The sequence below is a fragment of the Oryctolagus cuniculus genome, chromosome 2 (genome assembly GCF_964237555.1).
Source record: "Oryctolagus cuniculus chromosome 2, mOryCun1.1, whole genome shotgun sequence".
Taxonomy (NCBI): Eukaryota; Metazoa; Chordata; class Mammalia; order Lagomorpha; family Leporidae; genus Oryctolagus; species Oryctolagus cuniculus.
The window spans coordinates 39221460-39241562 of record NC_091433.1 but is presented as its reverse complement, the minus strand read 5'-3'; the positions used below and the strand labels follow the sequence as shown (position 1 = coordinate 39241562).

Sequence of the window (20103 nt, the reverse complement as noted above, 5' to 3'; positions counted from 1 at the left end):
AAATGTACAAAATTTCATGTAAATTGAATGATAATAAAAATAAAAATATGATCTGTCAATATTGTAGAAAATTTTCAGGTCAAATCTTTTTAGTAGATATATTGTTCAATCATAAGAATTGTAGTACATAAGATTCTTATGCTGTAATGCAGCTTATTAATAATATATCTAGAGAATATACATTAAAATATGACAGGATTTCTGGTCTCTCAAGAGATAATGTCAAGGGGCTTGCCATTTCCATTTAATGACCTTAAACTTCATAATTCTGCATGAAAGCAGCTGTGTGACCCTAATGAAATCATTTGTATTTTTAGAATTCTAGGGTTCTAATTTATTGTGTCAGGAGTAGACTGTGAAGCCTCTAAAATGCACTTCTTTCAAATATCCGGTGTTGCTCAAAATGCTTAGGTTGAGGATGGATCATATAAAGAATGTAGAGCCCTTGGAGATATTATATATATAGCAAATCATGGAAATAAAGAAACATCATAAATTTCATTCTTATTTATTTATTTATTTATTTGAGAAACAGATAGAAATATACAGACAGAGTCCAGTCCCGCCTACTTGTTCACTCCTCATATGCCTGCAGAGGCTGGGTTAATCTGTAGCTCAATACAAGTCTCCCACTGGGGTGGCAGGAACTTAATTACTTGAGTTACCACCTCTGTCTCCCAGTGTGTACACCAGCAGGAAGCTGTCGTCAGGAGCTGGAGCTGGGAGTCGAGTCCAGGCATTCTGAAGTGGAGTGTCAGTGTATTAACTACTAGGCTGAAACCTACTCCTTGACTCATAAGTAAAATTATGTAAAATACAAATTTTGAAGCTTTTTGTTCCATTATACACATTGCTTTTTTCTCAAATAAGTACATGATTCTTATGGAGATATGAAAGCAGTTCAGCCAAATGTATTCAATATTAAAATTATAAGAATATAAAATACCTCAATTAACAAAATAACAAGAATAAGGATAAAAAATATAGTCATGATTTCCAAACATGATTATTTATTTATTTTCTAAATGTAAAAGGCAAGAATTCAGATTCCTTGATCAAATATAGCTACATATTATTTGGTGTTTTGAATTGATTAATTGATTCACTTATATAAATTTTTGTAAGCAGTACTTATTTTTAAAGAGAAAGCTATGATGTCTCAAGTGATAAAAATAAGGCTAATTAAATTTGATATTTACTTTTTAAGAAACAACATGGAAATCTGTGAGGATATAATAATTAAGTAACTAGTCTAAATGTGGAAGTGGAAGTAGTAGTCAAAAACTATATATTATATTCATTACTCAATTATATATATATATATATATTCAGTGCAAGTAGCAACAATTGTGCTTTTTGTCTCCTATGAAGCATATAAATGACTTTCCCAGTGCATTCTGCAATTAAAATATTTTTTTAATTATGAGAAAAACATTTATCAGTATCAATATCAATATTAGTATCAGCATCAGCATTCCTCAAGCAACTCATTATTATGTCCTGGGTTTTATCTGCTTTCTGAACAGATTAATGGAATAGATTCCTTCATGTGTCAGAACCAGGGCATTTAAAGCCATCTTTATGTGAACTATATACAGGGTGACTATGTAATTTATCGTTCAAAGTAGGACATTTTGTAAGTGAGGATTCTAACAAAAGTTGTTCCAGGACAACAGGTGTACAGGAGGACTGTCCTAGGTAAATCTTTTATTTGTTTGTTTATTTATTTATTTGACAGAGTTAGACAGTGAGAGAGAGAGAGTAAGAGAGAAAGGTCTTCCTTTTTCTGTTGGTTCACCCCCCCAAGTGACCACCACGGCTGGCACGCTGCACCAATCAGAAGCCAGGAGCCAGGTGCTTCCTCCTGATCTCCCATGCGGGTGCAGGACCCAAGCACTTGGGCCATCTTCCACTGCCCTCCCAGGCCACAGCAGAGAGCTGGACTGGAAGAGGAGCAACCAGGACTAGAACCCGGTGCCCATATGGGATGCTGGTGCCACAGGCAGAGGATTAACCAAGTGAGCCATGGCGCCGGCCCCAAGTCCTAGGCAAATCTTAATGAATATTTACCCTATAAAAAACAGTTAACATTAATTGAGCTGCTATAGGCATTTTTTGCTCTAGTAATAAAGATGATTCATAGCATAGCAAACTTTGTCTTTATTTAAATTATCTCTTAGTTATTGCTTTAAAAGCTTCATTTTTATAAGGTTTATTTGTTTATTTTAAAGGGAGAGTTACAGAGAGAGAGGGATCTTGCATCTACTGGTATACTCCCCAAATGGCTGCAATAGCAGGACTGGGCTAGGCTGAAACCAGGAGCCAGGAGCTTCACCTTAGTCTCCTAAGGGATGAAGCGCTTGGGCCATCTTCTGCTGGATCAGAAGTGGAGCAGATGGGACTAGACCTGGTGCCCATATAGTATGCCATAGTCACAGGTAATGGCCTATTCCACTGTGCCACAATATAGGCCCTAAACTCTCATTATTCAAAAGAATAATAAGCAATTAAAGTACGTTTTCACATACCATAATTTCTAAAGATTTATTTGTTTGAAAGGCAGAGTTACACACACACACACACACACACACACACAGAGTGAGACACAGAGAGACAGAGAGAGAGAGAGCGCAAGAGAGAGAGATCTTCCATCTGCTGGTTCACTTCCCAAATGGCTACAACAGCTGGGGCTGAGGCAGGCCAAAGCTAGGAACTGGGAGCTTCATCCAGGCCTCCCATGTGGGTGCAGGGGCAAAGCTCTTATGTTAGCATCTGATGCTTTCCTAGCATCAGCAGGGAGCCAGATTGGAACTGGAGCAGGTGGGATTCAACACAGCGCCCATATGGGACTTGAAATGGTACCCCTATGGCATGCTGGTGCCACAAGTGGGAGCCTAGCATTCTGCACCACTGTTCCAGCCCCCACAAAAATTTTCTTAATGATGTATAATGCTCTTCCTCCCCTCATAAAAGATCCCATTTTATTTAGTTTTTATGATTAGAAATTTATTTCAGAGCACTACCAAGTACATAAGAAAAGGTAGCTCAATTTTAGGTAGTCATTCCTGTCAAGTTAACTCCTTTTCATGTATTTATATTACAAAATTCATACAGGAAGACTGTAGGACACTATTAATATAAAGAAGAAATAAATTCTCAGTAGCCTTGCTGGTGTAAAATATTCATTGTGTACATTATGTTGTTTCTCTATCAAATCCTTTAAGCTTTTTATATATAAAGGTTGATGGAAGTAAATTGTTAAATGCTATTTTTCATATACTATTAAATTCTGAACATAATTTTGTGATTTTATAGAATTCAAAACCATCAGTAGACTGGATATAAACATCTAATTATGTGAATATATCATTTTTATAAGTTACCCTTTGTTTAAAATTATGTTCTCATAGATAATATTATGATAAACAATTTATGTATGAGGTTTTTTTTCGCATCATCCACTTAGTTTTGTCCTTTATAATAAAATAAAAACATTTAGATCAGGAATATACTTTGCATTTCTAGGACTTAATGCATTTCAGGACATACTGAGTATCCGTTATAAATAAATTTAAAACATCTTTTGGAGACTAAGAAACCATTAGAAACCCTTCTTCACCAAAGAATGTGTGGTATCCTGAAATTGTCATCAAACATTGTGATGATGGCAAGGTTATAACTAAGCTTCCTGGTCATGCACAAGCCAAATATTCTTCCTCATTACAAACCATGAGTATTGTTACGTCCCAACAAAGCAAGCAATTCAAAATTCAACCATCCTGGATTATTCATTAAAGACAAAATGAGGTGGTACTAGGGAAACTACAAAGGAAAGAACAAATATGTCTTCTAATTAAATCTGTTTTGTTTTCAATACAGGCTTTGTTACTTAATAGTTGTGTATCCTTGAAATTCTACATTTTTCTTAACTATAAAATAAGTATGTTAGTTTTTATTGCATGTGACTGTGGATAAATGATAACAACATGGGAATGGAATCTAACACATGGTCTTGATACTTGGTAGGCATTTTTGATGAATTACATGTATTCAGTCCCTAAAGATGAGAAGGAAATCATCAATCATTATAATAAACAATTAACAGCATTTATAATCAAGGCTTTAACTATATTTCCACAAAGGTTAGAATGATACTTACTTGAATTATATAAAAAAAGTTTTTGAGCATGAATGTATACATTTTTGAAGTATTATTTAAGAAAAATTATCCCTGGTTCCCAAAATGAATAGTAACCCCTGAACTGTAAAAGTTACAAAAATCCGTTACATTTCTAAAAGACATGAGGATGGCAGGTGCACTGTTAATCCTATGTTTTAAAATGATAAGTATTTTGAATCACCAAATGTTACCAATATTTAAGTACTTAATGAATATTCTTAAGGCAATTCAGATAGCTTAGAGGTAAAATGTAGACAAATTAACTGTAATGAAATTTCCTTTCTGTTAGGCAAAAATGAGGAAAGATATCATTGTAATATTACTGAAGCTGATTTTTATATTACTTCTGTGCTACTGGGAAAAGGAAGTAACATTCATGATGAACATGTGGTTTCGGATTACCAAAATGTTGCTACCAGAAAAGGATGGAAAGAAAAGCTTTTATTTTTTCTGGGAACTTTCATTTCAGTGTAGTCATATCTCAAGGAAAGATCAACTGCTTGTGTGTACCAGTTGACTTCTCATACATCATCTCCCCCTGTGTAACAATGAAGGAGCATGGGCTCCAGAGGCTGAGTTACCCTCTGTCTGTTCTAGAGGAATTTGTTGATGTTGTGAGACAACCACGTTGTATTTATTCAACGTATGCCTTCATTTGAAGAGGCTAAAATTGTTTAGGCATTTATTAAGACCTATGTTTAATTGGGGTGACAGTCGTGGAAGGAACGGATGACATTTTGGAGTAGTGGAACTACAGTAGGTGTTATTTAACATCTCTCAATTTGTTGTTGAACACTAAATGAAAATGTGGTAAAAACTGAACAGAGGCTGTCAGTTGGGATACATTAGATTATGGTGTGATAAAAAACTACTCCTGGGGCCAGCGCTCTGGTGCAATGGGTTAACACTCTGGCCTGAAGCGCCGGCATCCCATATGGTTGCCAGTTCTACTCCTGGCTGCTCCACTTTCGATCTAGCTCTCTGCTATGTCCTGGGAAAGCAGTAGAAGATGGTCCAAGCCCTTGGGCCCCTGCAACCATGTGGGAGACCTGGAAGAAGCTCCTGGCTCCTGGCTTTGGATCAGTGCAACTCTGGCTGTTGTGGACAATTGGGGAGTGAACCAGCAGATGGAAGACCTCTCTCTCTCTTTCTCTCTCTCTCTCTCTGCCTCTCCTCTCTCTGTGTAACTCTGACTTTCAAATAAATAAATAAATTTTTTTAAAAAAAACTACTCCTAATTCTTAGTGGCTTACAATCCAGAATATTTATTTCTTGCCCATTGTATCCAAGCTGTGGCTCTGCCCATGTCACTTTCACTTCAGGACTGAAGAAATTGAATAGCCTTGGTTTGAGAATGGCTGATCTTCTGGTGGAAGGATAAGAGACATGGTAAACTTTATTGATACTAAACCTTTGCTCGGTAGTGACACAACTAAATTTCTCAAAAGCAATCACAGGACCATGACGGAGGTCAACAGGACAGGGCTGTATAATTTTCAGGCAGGAAGGAGTTGCAGGTCACATGACCGAGTTAGACATTAATGGAGTGAGAAGCAACAGAAAGGAGGGAAAACTTTAAAATAACGTTAAAATAGCAATGAAGTCATTATCTGTGAATAATACAACTACCAATAGGACTTTGTGAAGATGGAGTGAGACAGTATATTCTTTAAAAGTACAATGGTAATGTCCACTGCCAAGATGTTTAGATCCAAAGCAAAAGATATCTAAATGGATAGTTTACAAAGATCAAGTAAAAAGCTATTTACTCCAGGAAAGAGCACATCTCTGATATATATATATATATATATATATATATATATATATATATTAGTATACTACACGTTTATTTGTTTTTCCTCAATGTTAATGCTCACTCTTTGGAAACATTTTTTCACTGGAAACAGAGATTTACTAAACTAGCTAGGATATGTTGCGCAGAGTAGAATGCTCTTACTCAAATGAAGATGGGGTTACTCATGGCTAATAATGAGAACTTTGTTATTTTGATGAATTGTAGATGGGCATCTGTATTTCTCCATGTTTCTAAGATAGTTTGGTCTGATTTTTTGTGCTTGTTAAGCACATGGATGCAGAAAACAGCTAGAAAGCCAGAAGTCAACGTTAATTTTGCTGATAAACAGGCTTGCGCTTTGGCTATTTACCTATGGCCTTCTCAGTTAAAAAAAAAAATAAAGGCAAGGGATATTTGATCAATAAAATCTCATTTCTTGTTGAAAATTTGATACTTCTGCTCTTGCTGCTCCTCCCAGCAATAAATGGATCAGTGAATCACCCATTCATGTTTTGATGAATCACACAATCTTTCTTAAAATGTTCTTAAAATAATATGCCTGGGTTCTTTGAACTCAAAAAGAATGAGCACAGGAGTATACAATACTTTCTCCTTTTTTATTCAAATCTTTCCTCACTTGTCTTTTCTTAGCTATTCTCTACACATGCATTTTCATACATTTTTATAAGATTGTTGCAATTTTCCAGTAATTATTGACCTTTTAATTTTTATTTTTGGACTTTGTGATGTAGGATCATCATAGATGGTTGTATAGATTGTGTGCAAACCTAAGAGGCAATATCCAAAAAATTTTTAAATAGGTAAATAATTTAATGATACAACACTCAAATTTCTTTAAACACATTTCTTTAACAATATTTTTTCTTTGGAGTACAGATCTAAAATGTTACAAATTGAGTCATGAATTAAAAAATAGAGAATGAAAAAAATCCTCCTGGCTGAGGTTTCCAGTCCTTACTTCCACAGCCTCAGACAGTTTCTGTTGAGGATATTTAGGTAAGCCTTTAATGGACAATTTGCAAAGACCCCAAACCAGAATGGCTGCTCTGTTGAGCTCCTGGGGTGGGAGATGCTGAAGCAATCTACTTCCTACAGGAAACCCGTCCCATTTGCTGTTTTGTTTCCATCCAGGCCCATGCATAGGAAGCACCACTAGGTAGCTACTGACTAGTAAAGAATGGAGAGAAAAGTCATGTTGAAAAACGGTTTTCTCTTAAACAGCAAGTAGAAAACAGCTCCCAGTCCCGCTCCTGGCCCTGTGCCAGCACCTTCTTGCTTCTAAAGCTGGGGCTAAGAGCTTACGGTGAGGCCTCAGAGATAGCAAAAAACTTAAGGAAACCAGAGTTGCTGCAACGTTTCCATTCTTCCAGGAAGGAGAAACAGACAACGACTGCTACTGCTGTGTTAGCCTCTGGCTTCCAGCATCCCACCTGCCTAAGAACACTTTTTATTGTGAGACTTTGCTGGTCCTGGAGCAGCATGCTCCAGTGGTGATGAGAATGACCCTCCTACACACATGCCAAAGGGTAGCCGCCCATCCGCAAACCTGCGGGGGGTCAGACTAACGGGGTTGGGCGGTGGTTTTGGTTGATATAAACATGCAGTTGGCAGAGATTAATAAGGTGCTTCTATGTCCTATTGCTTTATAAAGTCACTCTCCACGTACAGTCATCATTACAAGTCACGGAGGACCTGTACCAAACGTAGGCGGCTCCTTGCTGGGGACTAGTGGCAGGGAGTTACAGACCCAAAGGTAAGCTGCTGGCAAGTCAGCCTGTGGACAGAAGCCTGGGGTTCTTTCTAGTTCTGTCCCTCAGTCACCAGCCAGCAAACAACGACTTCTCTCGGCTTTGGCACTCTGTTCCCTGGAAGGGTTTCCCATCAGTGGAGAAAGAGAGGACAGTGGGTGGTTTAAAGACTATGCTTTCCTTTTCTTTTCTCTTTTAAAGATTTATTTATTTTTTTGAAAGTCAGAGTTACACACAGAGAGAAGGAGAGACAGAGGGAGAGAGGACTTCCATCCTCTGGTTCACTCCCCAATTGACTGCAATGGCCGGAGCTGCGCCAATCCGGAACCAGGAGCCAGGAGCTTCCTCTGGGTCTCCAACATGGGTGCAGAAGCCCAAGGACTTGGATCATCTTCTGTTGTTTTCCCAGGCCATAACAGAGAGCTTGATCGGAAGTGGAGCAGCCAGGACTGGAACCGGCACCCATATGGGATGCTGGCACTGCAAGCGGTGGCTTTACCCACTACGCCACAGCACCAGCCCCACACATTTTCAATCTATAACTTATATGGATTTTAATCTGTATGAGTTGTGGGGATAGTAAATATTTATTTTAGTCTCTAATGTTTTCTCTTGTAATGCTTGAAGCTAATATTTAAGTTTTGGGCATTATACTATTAGGAAAGTTCATATGATATGCTGAAAACATTGTCTTACTGAAGGTAACATTTCTGGAATGCTTTATTTCCATTTCCACAACTCTTTTTGCCATTATAATAAACTATTTGTAATATATATATATATATATATATATATATATAGTTCAGCTTTCAGTCATCCAAATTTTTCTTTTAATTATTTAGTGTTGATAAAGCAGATGATGAAGATGATGAGGATTTAACAGTGAACAAAACTTGGGTCTTGGCACCAAAAATCCATGAAGGAGATATTACACAAATTCTCAACTCATTGCTTCAAGGCTATGACAACAAACTGCGTCCAGATATAGGAGGTAAGTTTGACTTATTGTGAAATTTTGCTTACTATGAAAAATATCTTCACTAATGCTCTTTTAATCATTCATTTCATATTATTTTAGTATCTGAAGTAAGTGAGAGACCTTTCTGGTCTTGAGGATTATTAGTATGAATTGGCATTGTATTTGAGAAATTCATAATCTGAGGTGAGAAAAAGCAACATCTAAGCATATTTAATATACTTATTTTATAAATGCTACGATAAGAGGTGCAGCAAGAGAATTTTGTTAAATTGTCTAAAATGTTGGGAATTATGATATAATACTTGAAATGTAAATAGGACTTCTAGTTGTGTTCCAATTGTGCACTGTTTATAATCTCGATAGTACAATTCATGTAGAAAATCAACTTTGTTCTTCAATTACTCTCCGTTCCTTTGCATTTAGGTATAAATTTTATAAAATAGTAAATTTTCTGTATGACTCTTTAAAACAAGCAAACATAAAAGAGCATAAATTTTCATTGACATTACTTATACATCTATCTAGAGTCAATATATGGAGATTGATATGTTTGCCATGTTGAATTTTTACAACAATAAAATCATGAACATCATATATTCCTATTAAAATGCTAAAATTTTATGAAGATTTTTCATAAAGAAAAATTTTAAATGTGTTTTAGATTTACTTCTGTAGAATTGAATTATCTGATATAAGAGTAGATGAATTTTTTTAAGTTCTATTCCAATTTAGAAGGAATGGATAAGATCTGGTGTTCTATAGCACTGTAGGGTAACTATAGTTCACAATAACATATTATATATTTTATGAAGTAATAGAAGAATAGTGGTCAAAGGCGACAAACATAATGGTAAGGAGATAAAAATATTAAGTAAGTACTCTGATTTGATTTGTACATATTGTATAAATATATTGAAATATCACATTGACATTATAAAATAATTCAATACTAGAAAAATTGACAAATACAACAGAATAGAAAGTCTGAATTTACTTATATTTGATTATAAGTACTATAATTTCCCATCAAAAAGCAAACTCTAAATAAACAAGACTGAATTTTTAATTTTAATTATTTTAAATAAGGAAAAAGTAGCATATATCTTAACTCAGAAATGCGAAGAGAGGGAAAACATAATTTATTGGTATATGTTAGCATACTATTGATTCCAAAAACTGAAAAAGTCATTACAGAAAATAAAATAAACAGTCAATATCTCTCAAGGACATATCTATTCTAAATATGTAAAATAACTACTACCAAATTAGACACAGTGGTATTTTTAGGGGTTACTGTATTAGAATCAAGTGGCATTTGTGAAACAGAAGTTTAGTTTAAATTGTAAAAGTTACTCAATGTTATTTGTAAAATATTAAGCAGAATAAAGACCCAAATATAATCTATATGATAACAATCATTTAGGATCACAGTTTTTTCTCCTGTTGTCATTCCTGTTATTAGTAATACATTGCTTCACTTATAAATCAATCTTAAAGGGATTTTCCAATTTTATTTATACTGTCTTGGAGTCGAATTTTCACTTTGTCAGTTTTCTGCATTGAATAGTTTATCTTAAATTTCATTGTTTTATAATATTTGGTGTATTGTCTGAATCAATTTTCCTTAGGTTTCATTTCTTATTTTCATACTTGTTTTAAGCATTGAATTTCAAAATAAATTTTAGGCTTAGTAATATAAGATCTGTACATGGAATTCTCACGAACCCTTACATCTTGCAAAGCTACTACTGATGCAATACTATTAATTAATCCCCAAGCCTTTTTTTATTAGTGACTCATTAATGTCCTTCTATTTCTGATTTAAAACTCCAACCAAGAACACACATTCCGTTTTGTCTCCATGTCTCCTCCAGTCTGCTATAGTTTCTTAAGTTTTTGTTTCTTTCATCATCTTAAAATTTAAAGAGTGTTTGACATTTCAATGACTTTTCAATTTGAGCTTTTCTGATGTTTGTACTAATATGTTGAGGTTATACATTTTTACTGAGAATACCACAGGGCTGATATTGTGTCTTTTCAGTGTATTAGAGCACAAGGTAACATGTTATTGCTTATTTATTTCCTGTGATTTTAACTTTGATCATGTGACTAACCAGAATTTCTTCTAATTTTTTCCTCCATAAGGTTATTAGTTTTCCATTTTCAAATAATGGCTATGTCGTGAGGAGATGTTGAGACTATGCATATATTTGTCACCACACATTCTCTAGTATCCATCAAAGCTCCTTAACTCTGACAGTTATTACCCTTCTGCTTGTCAGATGATGACTCGGTATTACCATAATTCATTTGATAGATATTAATTGAAATTCTAGCGTAAGGAGTAGCTGTAGGAGGGTATTGCAGAAGCTTTTGTAGAATAGAATTAAAGTATATTCATTTTGGTGCAAAATATTTTTGAAATCCATGCATAGTTTTTATATAATACTAATTTCTCATGAAATTTTTGAAGACTGATCATATTATCCCAATTCTTCAAGTCTCCACTTATTTTAGCAATTTACTATGTATCTACCTATCATATATATATGCCTATGAAAGCAAAATTAACAAGTGATATATTCATTTTTTTTGTCTTTTGCTTTACTGTATGTGATCAAAATATTGTTCCCCAAATTTACTGAAGTTAGATCTTATCCACCCCCTTCTCTCCAGGGTAATTTTTCTTTATTTTTGATTCAGTGTATTTCAGGTATTTCTGGTTATGTTCTAACTTGAGCTCAATCCATTTTCTGGTTATTTTTGATAATTTATTTTTGTAACTATTAGATTATTGAAAGCAAACATGTAGTCAGTGGAATGTTTCTTTTCTAACTTGCCTCTACTTTGTTCACATTCTTGTGATAAACTAAAGTTGTTGGCTTCTGCTTAATTCTTGTGCATTTACTTGCACAATTGAGAAGATATTTTTTCTTATATACTCTTTAACTTATATGAAACATAGTCTACTTTAAATATTATTTTATGTTTTGCTATTTTTCACTTAGATCTTTTATATTCTTTTTTAGTATATGCATCATAAACCACTGTGAAATTATGTCATAATTTAGTCAGCCAACCCTATATGTATGGTTGTTTCCAGTACTTTGCAAATACCAACAATGAAGCAATGCATAGTTGTGAGCATATATATATATATATAAACATATAATATTTGTGTTATTGCATGTTTAAATTCACAGTAAATTTCTACACATTAAATTGTTGAATCAAAACATATGTGCATATGTAGTTTGCTCAACATTGATTGATAAAATTCCACTCCAGGATGGGTATGCAATTTTAATTCCTTACAATAACATATGGAATTCTAACTTCTCTATAGTCTGAATAATGGGATATAGTCTCGTGACTTTTAGTTTTGTCCATCCTGATAGCTCAGAAATATTGTATCATTACTATATTAATTTTTGTTTAATTATAAGTGCTTCAGAATGTCATGAGTTTGAGGGCCAATTTAATATCATTTTTGAGAATTTTCTGTTCATGTTTATCTCTCATTTACTAGATGATATTAAAATCTTGATCCCTCTATTTTAAAACTTTTGGAGCATTTATTTGAGAAGCTGTGAAACAGAGGTGAGGGGCGCAGAGAGGTCCCATCCACTGGTTCATATCAAATGTCTGCAGCAGCAAGGACTGAGTCCACTGAAGCCAGGAGTTGAAACTCCACCATGGGAGGCAGAAGCTCAGTTCTTTGAGCCATCGTGTCTTCTTCCCAGGGTCTGTACCAGCCGGAACCTGGAGTCAGGAGCTCGAGCCAGGCATCAAATCCAGGCACTCAGATATGAGATATAAGATGCTGTTATTTTAACTCCTAGGCTAAGCACCTGTCATGAGAGAATTTTATATACAAAAGATTGTAGAGCGCTCAATAGTACCCTCCAAAAATACATGCCCATGTTCTCATCCCAGAATCTCTGCATGTGACCGTATTTGGAAAGATGGTCATGCTGGAATTTCTCTGTGATCCTAAATCCAATGGTAAGGATTTTCATAGAAGAGAAGGAAGAGATGGACAGAGACAAACAGAATGAGAAGAAATAGATGATAAATGATGAAAGATAAAGGCGGCCCCTTAAGGTGAGGGATACTGGTAGCCACCAGCAGCTGGAATAGACAAGAAAAGATTCTCCTCTGGAGCCTCCTAGGAGTTTAGCCTGTTGACACTTTGATTTTGGATTTCTAGCAGCCAGAACTGAGAGAGAATAAACTGATGCTCTTTGAAACCAAATTGATGGTAATTTTCTTGTCCCATGAATGTTTACTTCTGGTACTTGTGTGATTTTAGTTTTTGTGTTTGGGTCCCTGACCCATTTAGAAATTTTCCCTGTGCGTGGAGTAAAGTGTAGATCTAATTTTACCTTTTCAAATATTTATTATGTAGACTCAGTATCATTTTTTAAAATGTCAATATTTCCCTCTGCTGTTTGAGACATCAACTTTGTCGTACTTTACAATTTTGTGTATTTTAGTTATTTCTGGCGTTTCTGTTTCATTATCTGGCCTATTTCTCTATTTATGTGCCACTACATTATATTAATGGTAGTGGTTCAGTAATATATTGAGACAATAGCATTTATGCTAATGTCTTATAAAGTTAATCTCATCCCATAGCTTGATTTGTTTTTTATTCTTTTCCTTGTTTTTGTTGTCATTCTTGTGTTTTTATATTACTATATGGTCTTTATTTTCAGCAAGTTTAGCCTAATGAACAAAGCTATTCTAGTACAGTGCTGATGAACAAAGTGGTCTAGTCTACTATTGAATAGTAGAGGCGATAGTGGGCAACGCCCCCATTGTGAGTCTTCGAGGAAGTGGCTTTAGTGTTTTCTTCATATGTGTACTCACCTCAAAAAATTATTCCCCAATCTTCCTAATATTTTTTAAATAAGGAAATGGTGTTGGAACAAACTCATTGGTATTTATCCTAGAATTATGTGAAATACACAAATTAACTTGGGGAGAACTAAGAGTGAAAAGTCTAACACAAGAACAGGAACTGTACTTCCATTTTTCAAATTAATTACGTGTCTTTCTGAGTATTTTTAAGATTATTCATATGCAATTTTATGTTTATTATGTTTAATACTAAATATTAGATATGGTTTCTTGAGCATAGTGTTGATAAATTATGTTCACTTTAAATTTTGTTATATTACTGAATGTTATAGTTACTTTTTAGTCATTAGAATTAAATGACCAAAAGTAGTTTCAATGATGACTTTCCCTTTTGTTATTTCTTATTTTATATTCTATATTACAAAATCACTGCTCTTTTTTTTAAAAAAATCAAATAAAACAAGCAGAATGACCTCTATTTTTTATTTGTATTAAAAATGATTTTATTTTATTGTAAAGGCAGCGAGAGGGAGGGAGGGAGGGAGGGAGAGAGAGAGAGAGAGAGAAAGAGTGAGCTCTTTTGTCTGCAGGTTCACTTCCCCAAAATGTCCATGACAGCCAGGGCTGGGCCATGCAGGAGCCACGAGCCTGTAACTGCACCTTGCTTTCCCACACAGTGGCAGGAATCTAAGTCCTTTAGCCATCTCAGGTTGTGAATTTACAAGAAGCTGGATCTGAAACGGAGCTGTACTCCAACCAGGATCTCCACGTGGGAAATGGGCTTCCAAAACAAGGTCTTGACTGCTGCACCAACCACCTCAGCCCACTTTTCTAAGTTTTTGATAGTCTTCCACTCCCAGATCATCTTGCTTTTCAATTTCAGTTATTGATGATGTCTACTATTTTCCCATCCCTACCTCATAGATTTCTTTCTTGTCTTTCTTTTAACCTTCATTATATTGTGTTTTGCTTTCCTGTTTTCCTTGGCTGAGAACTTAGTGATTTCTTCCACTCTTTAATTTTCAGTGTTACTTGCCGTATCTCCCTTCTACCCTTGTAAATTTTGCCCCCGAGGTAACTGCATAGTTATTTGGCATGTGGATATTTTAAACATTATGTTTTCGGAATTGTGACAGAGCACTGGACATGAGATTTTATTTGTCACATTTAAGACTTTCTGCTTGAATTGTTTTTCGTTTGTTATCAAGATTGCTGCTCCTGCCTTCATACTGTTTCTGTTTGCCTGGTATCCCTTTATCTACCCAGTTAATTTCTGTCTTTGTGAATTTATGTCTCTCATATGTAGCATATTAATGGATATTGTCTTATAAGACAAAATGAAAACAATCTTTTCATGCATAAATTAATCCCATTGTTATTATCCATCAGATTTACAGGCCTATTCTCCACTCTGTCAGGAATTTCCCGCCGGCAGAGGTCGCTAGGCACAAGTACTTGGGGAATCACCCACTGCCCACCCAGACTTATTAGCAGGAAGCTGGATTGGAATTGGAATAGCCTGAGCACAATGTGGCCCTCTGATCTGGATTGCTGGTATTGCAATTAGCAGCTTAGCTGCCTGCACCACAATGCCAACTTCGGCACAGCTTTCTCCATGACATTCTGACTTTTCTTCATCTCATTTATATTCTCTTAACTTTCCCCTTGTAACTTATTAACATTTTGGTATATTGATTGTTGGTTATCTTGTAGTTTTTACTTTTTATTTCAGTTCTGTCCTGAGTTTATTCAATCATCTATCCATTTTTTCTTGTTTGTGTAGAAGGGAGAGGGTCTTAGGGTGGGTGCAAATCTCTTTTAGTTTCTGAATTTCTGAATAAACATAATTTTTCTTATTTCTAAATGTTTATTAGAATATATTTAGCTGATTGGAGTATTTTCTTAACTTTGTTTCTTCTACTTAATGTTTTTCTTTGTGGGAATTTTCCACCTTTGATTTGTAGGATCTTGATTTCTTATTTCTTCAGTAATTCTTTTGTCTTATTTATTTTGTGGTTTCTGAGCATTTTACAAGCTAATTAGTTCATTGATAACCTTGTATATCATGATAGCAAAGCCCAGATTCATTGAACAGATTTATGGGCAGCAATGGTTTATATCTGTTTTGTGGTGAGAGAAGAATTGTATGATATCCAACTTATTGGTTACATTGTAATTAGAGGAACATACCATTGCCCCCTTTACTTCTTTTTGCCTTTTACTAATCAAATTTCCAAAGTACATTTTTTTTCTCCTTATGGACGTTTTCTTCGACCAAGAATGTCTAGTTTTAAATACTGCTTTTTCACATGATATAGCCTGGTAGATCCTTCTTTTCTCACATCTTCTGCTCCAGGGATACATTTTTAAATATTTGCCAATTGATGGCACACTTATTCTTGATAGAGCTACCTTTAGGTCACAATTAGCCCATCAGTGAGTCTGTCCTCTCTGCCGCACAGTGTATCTCACTCCGCTGTGTTCATCAAACACTCATGCTGTAGAGCAGAGGTGACACAGTGCTTAAGAGATTTCTTACCAGCATGTGGTGTTTTGTGGGAGCTTATTTTGTTTTACATCTTTACTACTATTTTGAAGCCACTGGACCGTTCTCTGTATTCAAGTTATACTGAAGACATGATTTTTGAACACTTCTATTTTTACTTTTTTTTTTATTGTTGCATGCATTTTGGAGGGATAGTAAAAGGTGGGGATATAGGAAAAAGAAATAGTTTTTTTTTAAACTTTTATTTAATGAATATAAATTTCCAAAGTACAGCTTATGGATTACAATGGCTTCCCTCCCCAATAACTTCCCTCTCACCCGCAACCCTCCCCTTTCCCTCTCCCGCCCCCCTTCCATTCACATCAAGATTCATTTTCAATTCTCTTTATATACAGAAGATCAGTTTAGCATACATTAAGTAAAGATTTCAACAGTTTGCACCCACATAGAAACACAAAGAGAAAAATACTGTTTGAGTACTAGCTATAGCATTAAATCACAAGGTATAGCACATTAAGGACAGAGATCCTACATGAGGAGTAAGTGCACAGTGACTCCTGTTGTTAACTTAACAAATTGACACTCTTGTTTATGGCTTCAGCAATCACCCTAGGCTCTTGTCATGAGTTGCCAAGGCTATGGAAGCCTTTTGAGTTCACCAACTCTGATCATATTTAGACAAGGTCATAGTCAAAGTGGAAGTTCTCTCCTCCATTCAGAGAAAGGTACCTCCTTCTTTGATGACCCGTTCTTTCCACTGGGATCTCACTCGCGGAGATCTTTCATTTAGGTGTTTTTTTTTTTTTTTTTTTTTTTTTTTTTTTTTGCCAGAGTTTCTTGGCTTTCTATGCCTGTAATACTCTCATGGGCTTTTCAGCCAGATCTGCATGCCTTTAGGGCTGATTCTGAGGCCAGAGTGCTGTTTAGGACATCTGCCATTCTATGGGTCTGCTGTGTATCTCGCTTCCCATGTTTCTTAAGCGTAGCTGTAGCCATTCACAATTCATTCCTTTGTCATTAATTTTTATAATTTTTGTAATTTTGTAATTAATTTTTGTAGTTAAATGAACATTATTTTTTTTAAAATGGACTGTATGCTAGATACACATTTGTTGTTGACACCTAGTCTACTTCCATTCTCCTGAGAGCACACACACCCCATTGTCGTGAAGGAGCAAACACTGTAGGACTTCCCCTCTCCTAAGGCACTTTCCCTTCTCCATTGGAGATGTGACACTTTCTCCTTGGTGGTCCAGACGTTCCCTGAATAGCTGAAATCTGTCTGTGAAAATTTAGTTGCATAGCAACTGTTTGTATTCAGTTTGTCCCCATAACCACACACATGTGCACAATTTAGGAATTAGCAAATGCCTTGCGGGTAAATTGCATGCAGAATATCCTCTCGTATCTTTTATTCTAAAAAAGCCTTAGCTGTCATGACAGTCATTAAGTGCAATTTTGTCTCTGCAGCCCAATGAGACAGTTGCAAGCTGTGATAACATTCTTCAGCTTTCCTTCATGGGTGATGTTTAAATTTTAAGTCAATCTATTAGATAAATATAGCCTTTATGTTAATAAGATCAAGATTCCATTTAAATTATTTTCTCAATTTTATTAACTTGTAACTTTATTTTCGTTCTTGCTTATTTTGAAAAATATTATAAAATCTTCATGATTTCTTTCTGATCCACAGATTATTTTTAATGCCATTATCTAATTTGTAAATATTTTAGGATTATTCAAGATATCTTTAATTGTTATTGATTTATATTTTAACATGGTTGTGGTCATAGAATATTCATATACATTTCAATCTTACATAAGCATGAAACAACCATAAAAATTGGAACATGATATTGATGTATTAATACAATGGAATTTTCAGCCCCAAGTTTCTGTTGTCCCAAGAATATATTTAAATGATTAGACTCAAAAATACTCATCATTTTTTTTAGTTTATTTGAAAGACAGGGTTACAGAGAGAGAGAGGGAGAGACAGAGAGAGATATATCTTCCATCCACTGGTTCACTCCACAAGTGGCTGCAACAAGCAGGAATAGGCCAGGCGGAAGCCAGGATCCAGGAGCTTCTTCTGGGTCTCCCACATGGGTACAGAGGCCCCAAAACATGAGCCAGCAATGCTGCCTTCCTAGGCTTATTGGCAGAGAACTGAATCGGAAGTGGAACAGCCAGTATTCAAACCAGAGCTCATATGTGATGCTCGTGCTGCGGGTGTGGCCTAAACTGCTGCACCACAGCCTTGGTCCCTTATCATGTATTTTTTTCAGAAACAATCATCAGACCTTTTTTCTACATGGACAAACTCTACAAAATACATAAAATAAAAATGTAAACCTACAAAATCTCTTTCAGAAAATAGAGAAGGATAGATTCTCAACTTTTTTTACTATCCTAGCATAATGTTAAAAACTGTATACTCTGGGACATTATCAGAAATAAAATTATTGACTCATGTCTCTCCTAAAAGTATCAGTTAAATGCCAGAATTGATGCCCCAGAGGAATCAGCAGACAGGACAGGATTCCTTAAGGGAACTTTCAGAAAAGTTTCATAGAGCTTTGAGCACAGTTTTGTTGTTAATATTATTGAAAGGCAAACAGACAGGAAGAGAGATAAACAGAGAGGAAGATTTCATACCCACTGCCTCACTCCCCAGATGTTGGCAATGGCCATGGTTGGCAAGGCTGAATCCAGGGGCCCAGAATTCATTCAAATTCTCCCACGTGGGAGGCAGGTACCCAAGAACTTAAGCCATCACATACTCCTTCCCAGGGTGCATGTTAACAGGAAGTTGGAATGTGCAGTGGAACCAGGACCTGAAGCTGAATACTCCAAAGAGGATGTGAGCATCCCGAGTACAGCTTTATAAAAATAAATCTGTATGTGGGCAAGGACTAGAAGAGAAGCAAATCAGTCGGTATATAGAACTCCTCAGGCTGTGTAATTGCTTTCTTTCTTGGATTGTACCTATATCCTTTACAATGATATACTTGGTTTCATAAGATGTTTTGATTGACATAAAATTCACATAATGAAATATAAAGTAAAACAAAGGCTGTGTGTGGAAACTACAGTATCCAGATCAAAGAGACTTTTTCTCTTTCTTGTTCTTTTCTTAAAAATTCCTATTCTGGAAAAATAAGAGCCTTTAAAGCTTACTTCTTGGAACTAAAATTATTAATTTCTCTGAATTAATTTTAGTATGCAAAATGACCAAAAAACTACATAATATGATGCATATTTCTTAGAACAGACTATTCAAGGAAGCATGGTCATGATCGATTATGAAAAAAATTAAAATCAATTTTTCTTTATCTTTTCTGATTCAGGATTTAATTACCTACCGGTGGAGCTGGCTTCCCTCAGTTTTTGCGTTTGCCACCTGGAAACTGAAAGTGGAAGCCTTCATTGATTTCATTGCTTTATTCTTTCAGCATTTGTCCTTCATCTTTGCTGGTTGTTCTTGAAGTTGCCCTGAACCTCTTTTTTCTATAAACTCACCCCCACACTGGGAGTGTATGTACTTGTATTCTGGGGAGCAACTTAGACCAAATTGAATTACAGCACAAAATGAGTTCTTGCAAAAATAATACAGTGTCATCTTTGCTTGCCTTCCATATCTAAGAAATGTAATTTGCTGTGGCAGTACATGGTTTTCTCATCCATTGTTACACTATTGCAGAGGAAGGGATCCTTGATCTCTGTGTGTATTGGTGAATTAAACATAGTCTGTGCCCACTTTCAAGACATCATTTAATAAGCCTCAAATGACAATTCCATTTTAGTTTAATTTTTCTGGCTTTGAATTGAAATATTCTTTTTTCCTTTTTGAACATCAATATTATCCTTGAAGTGAACAAACTTTGGACTCCAAAAATCACTGTGCTGTAAAAGAGTACTTAATTCTATGAAGCCTGTTTTTTAAGTAATTTTCCATATGTATTGAAAATAGCATGAATCAATTAGAGGCAATGAGTCATTATTAAGGAA

General features: G+C 35.3%; 1 protein-coding gene across 1 annotated transcript in view; it reads left to right on the top strand.

The window, feature by feature from the left end:
- The window catches only part of GABRG1 (gamma-aminobutyric acid type A receptor subunit gamma1), an 84378-nt gene that overhangs the window by 18900 nt on the left and 45375 nt on the right, over positions 1-20103 (top strand). Inside the window, exon 2 of the mRNA XM_051831322.2 lies at positions 8587-8735. Coding sequence (XP_051687282.1) covers positions 8587-8735 — 149 coding nt within the window. The remainder of the gene's footprint in view (positions 1-8586; positions 8736-20103) is intronic.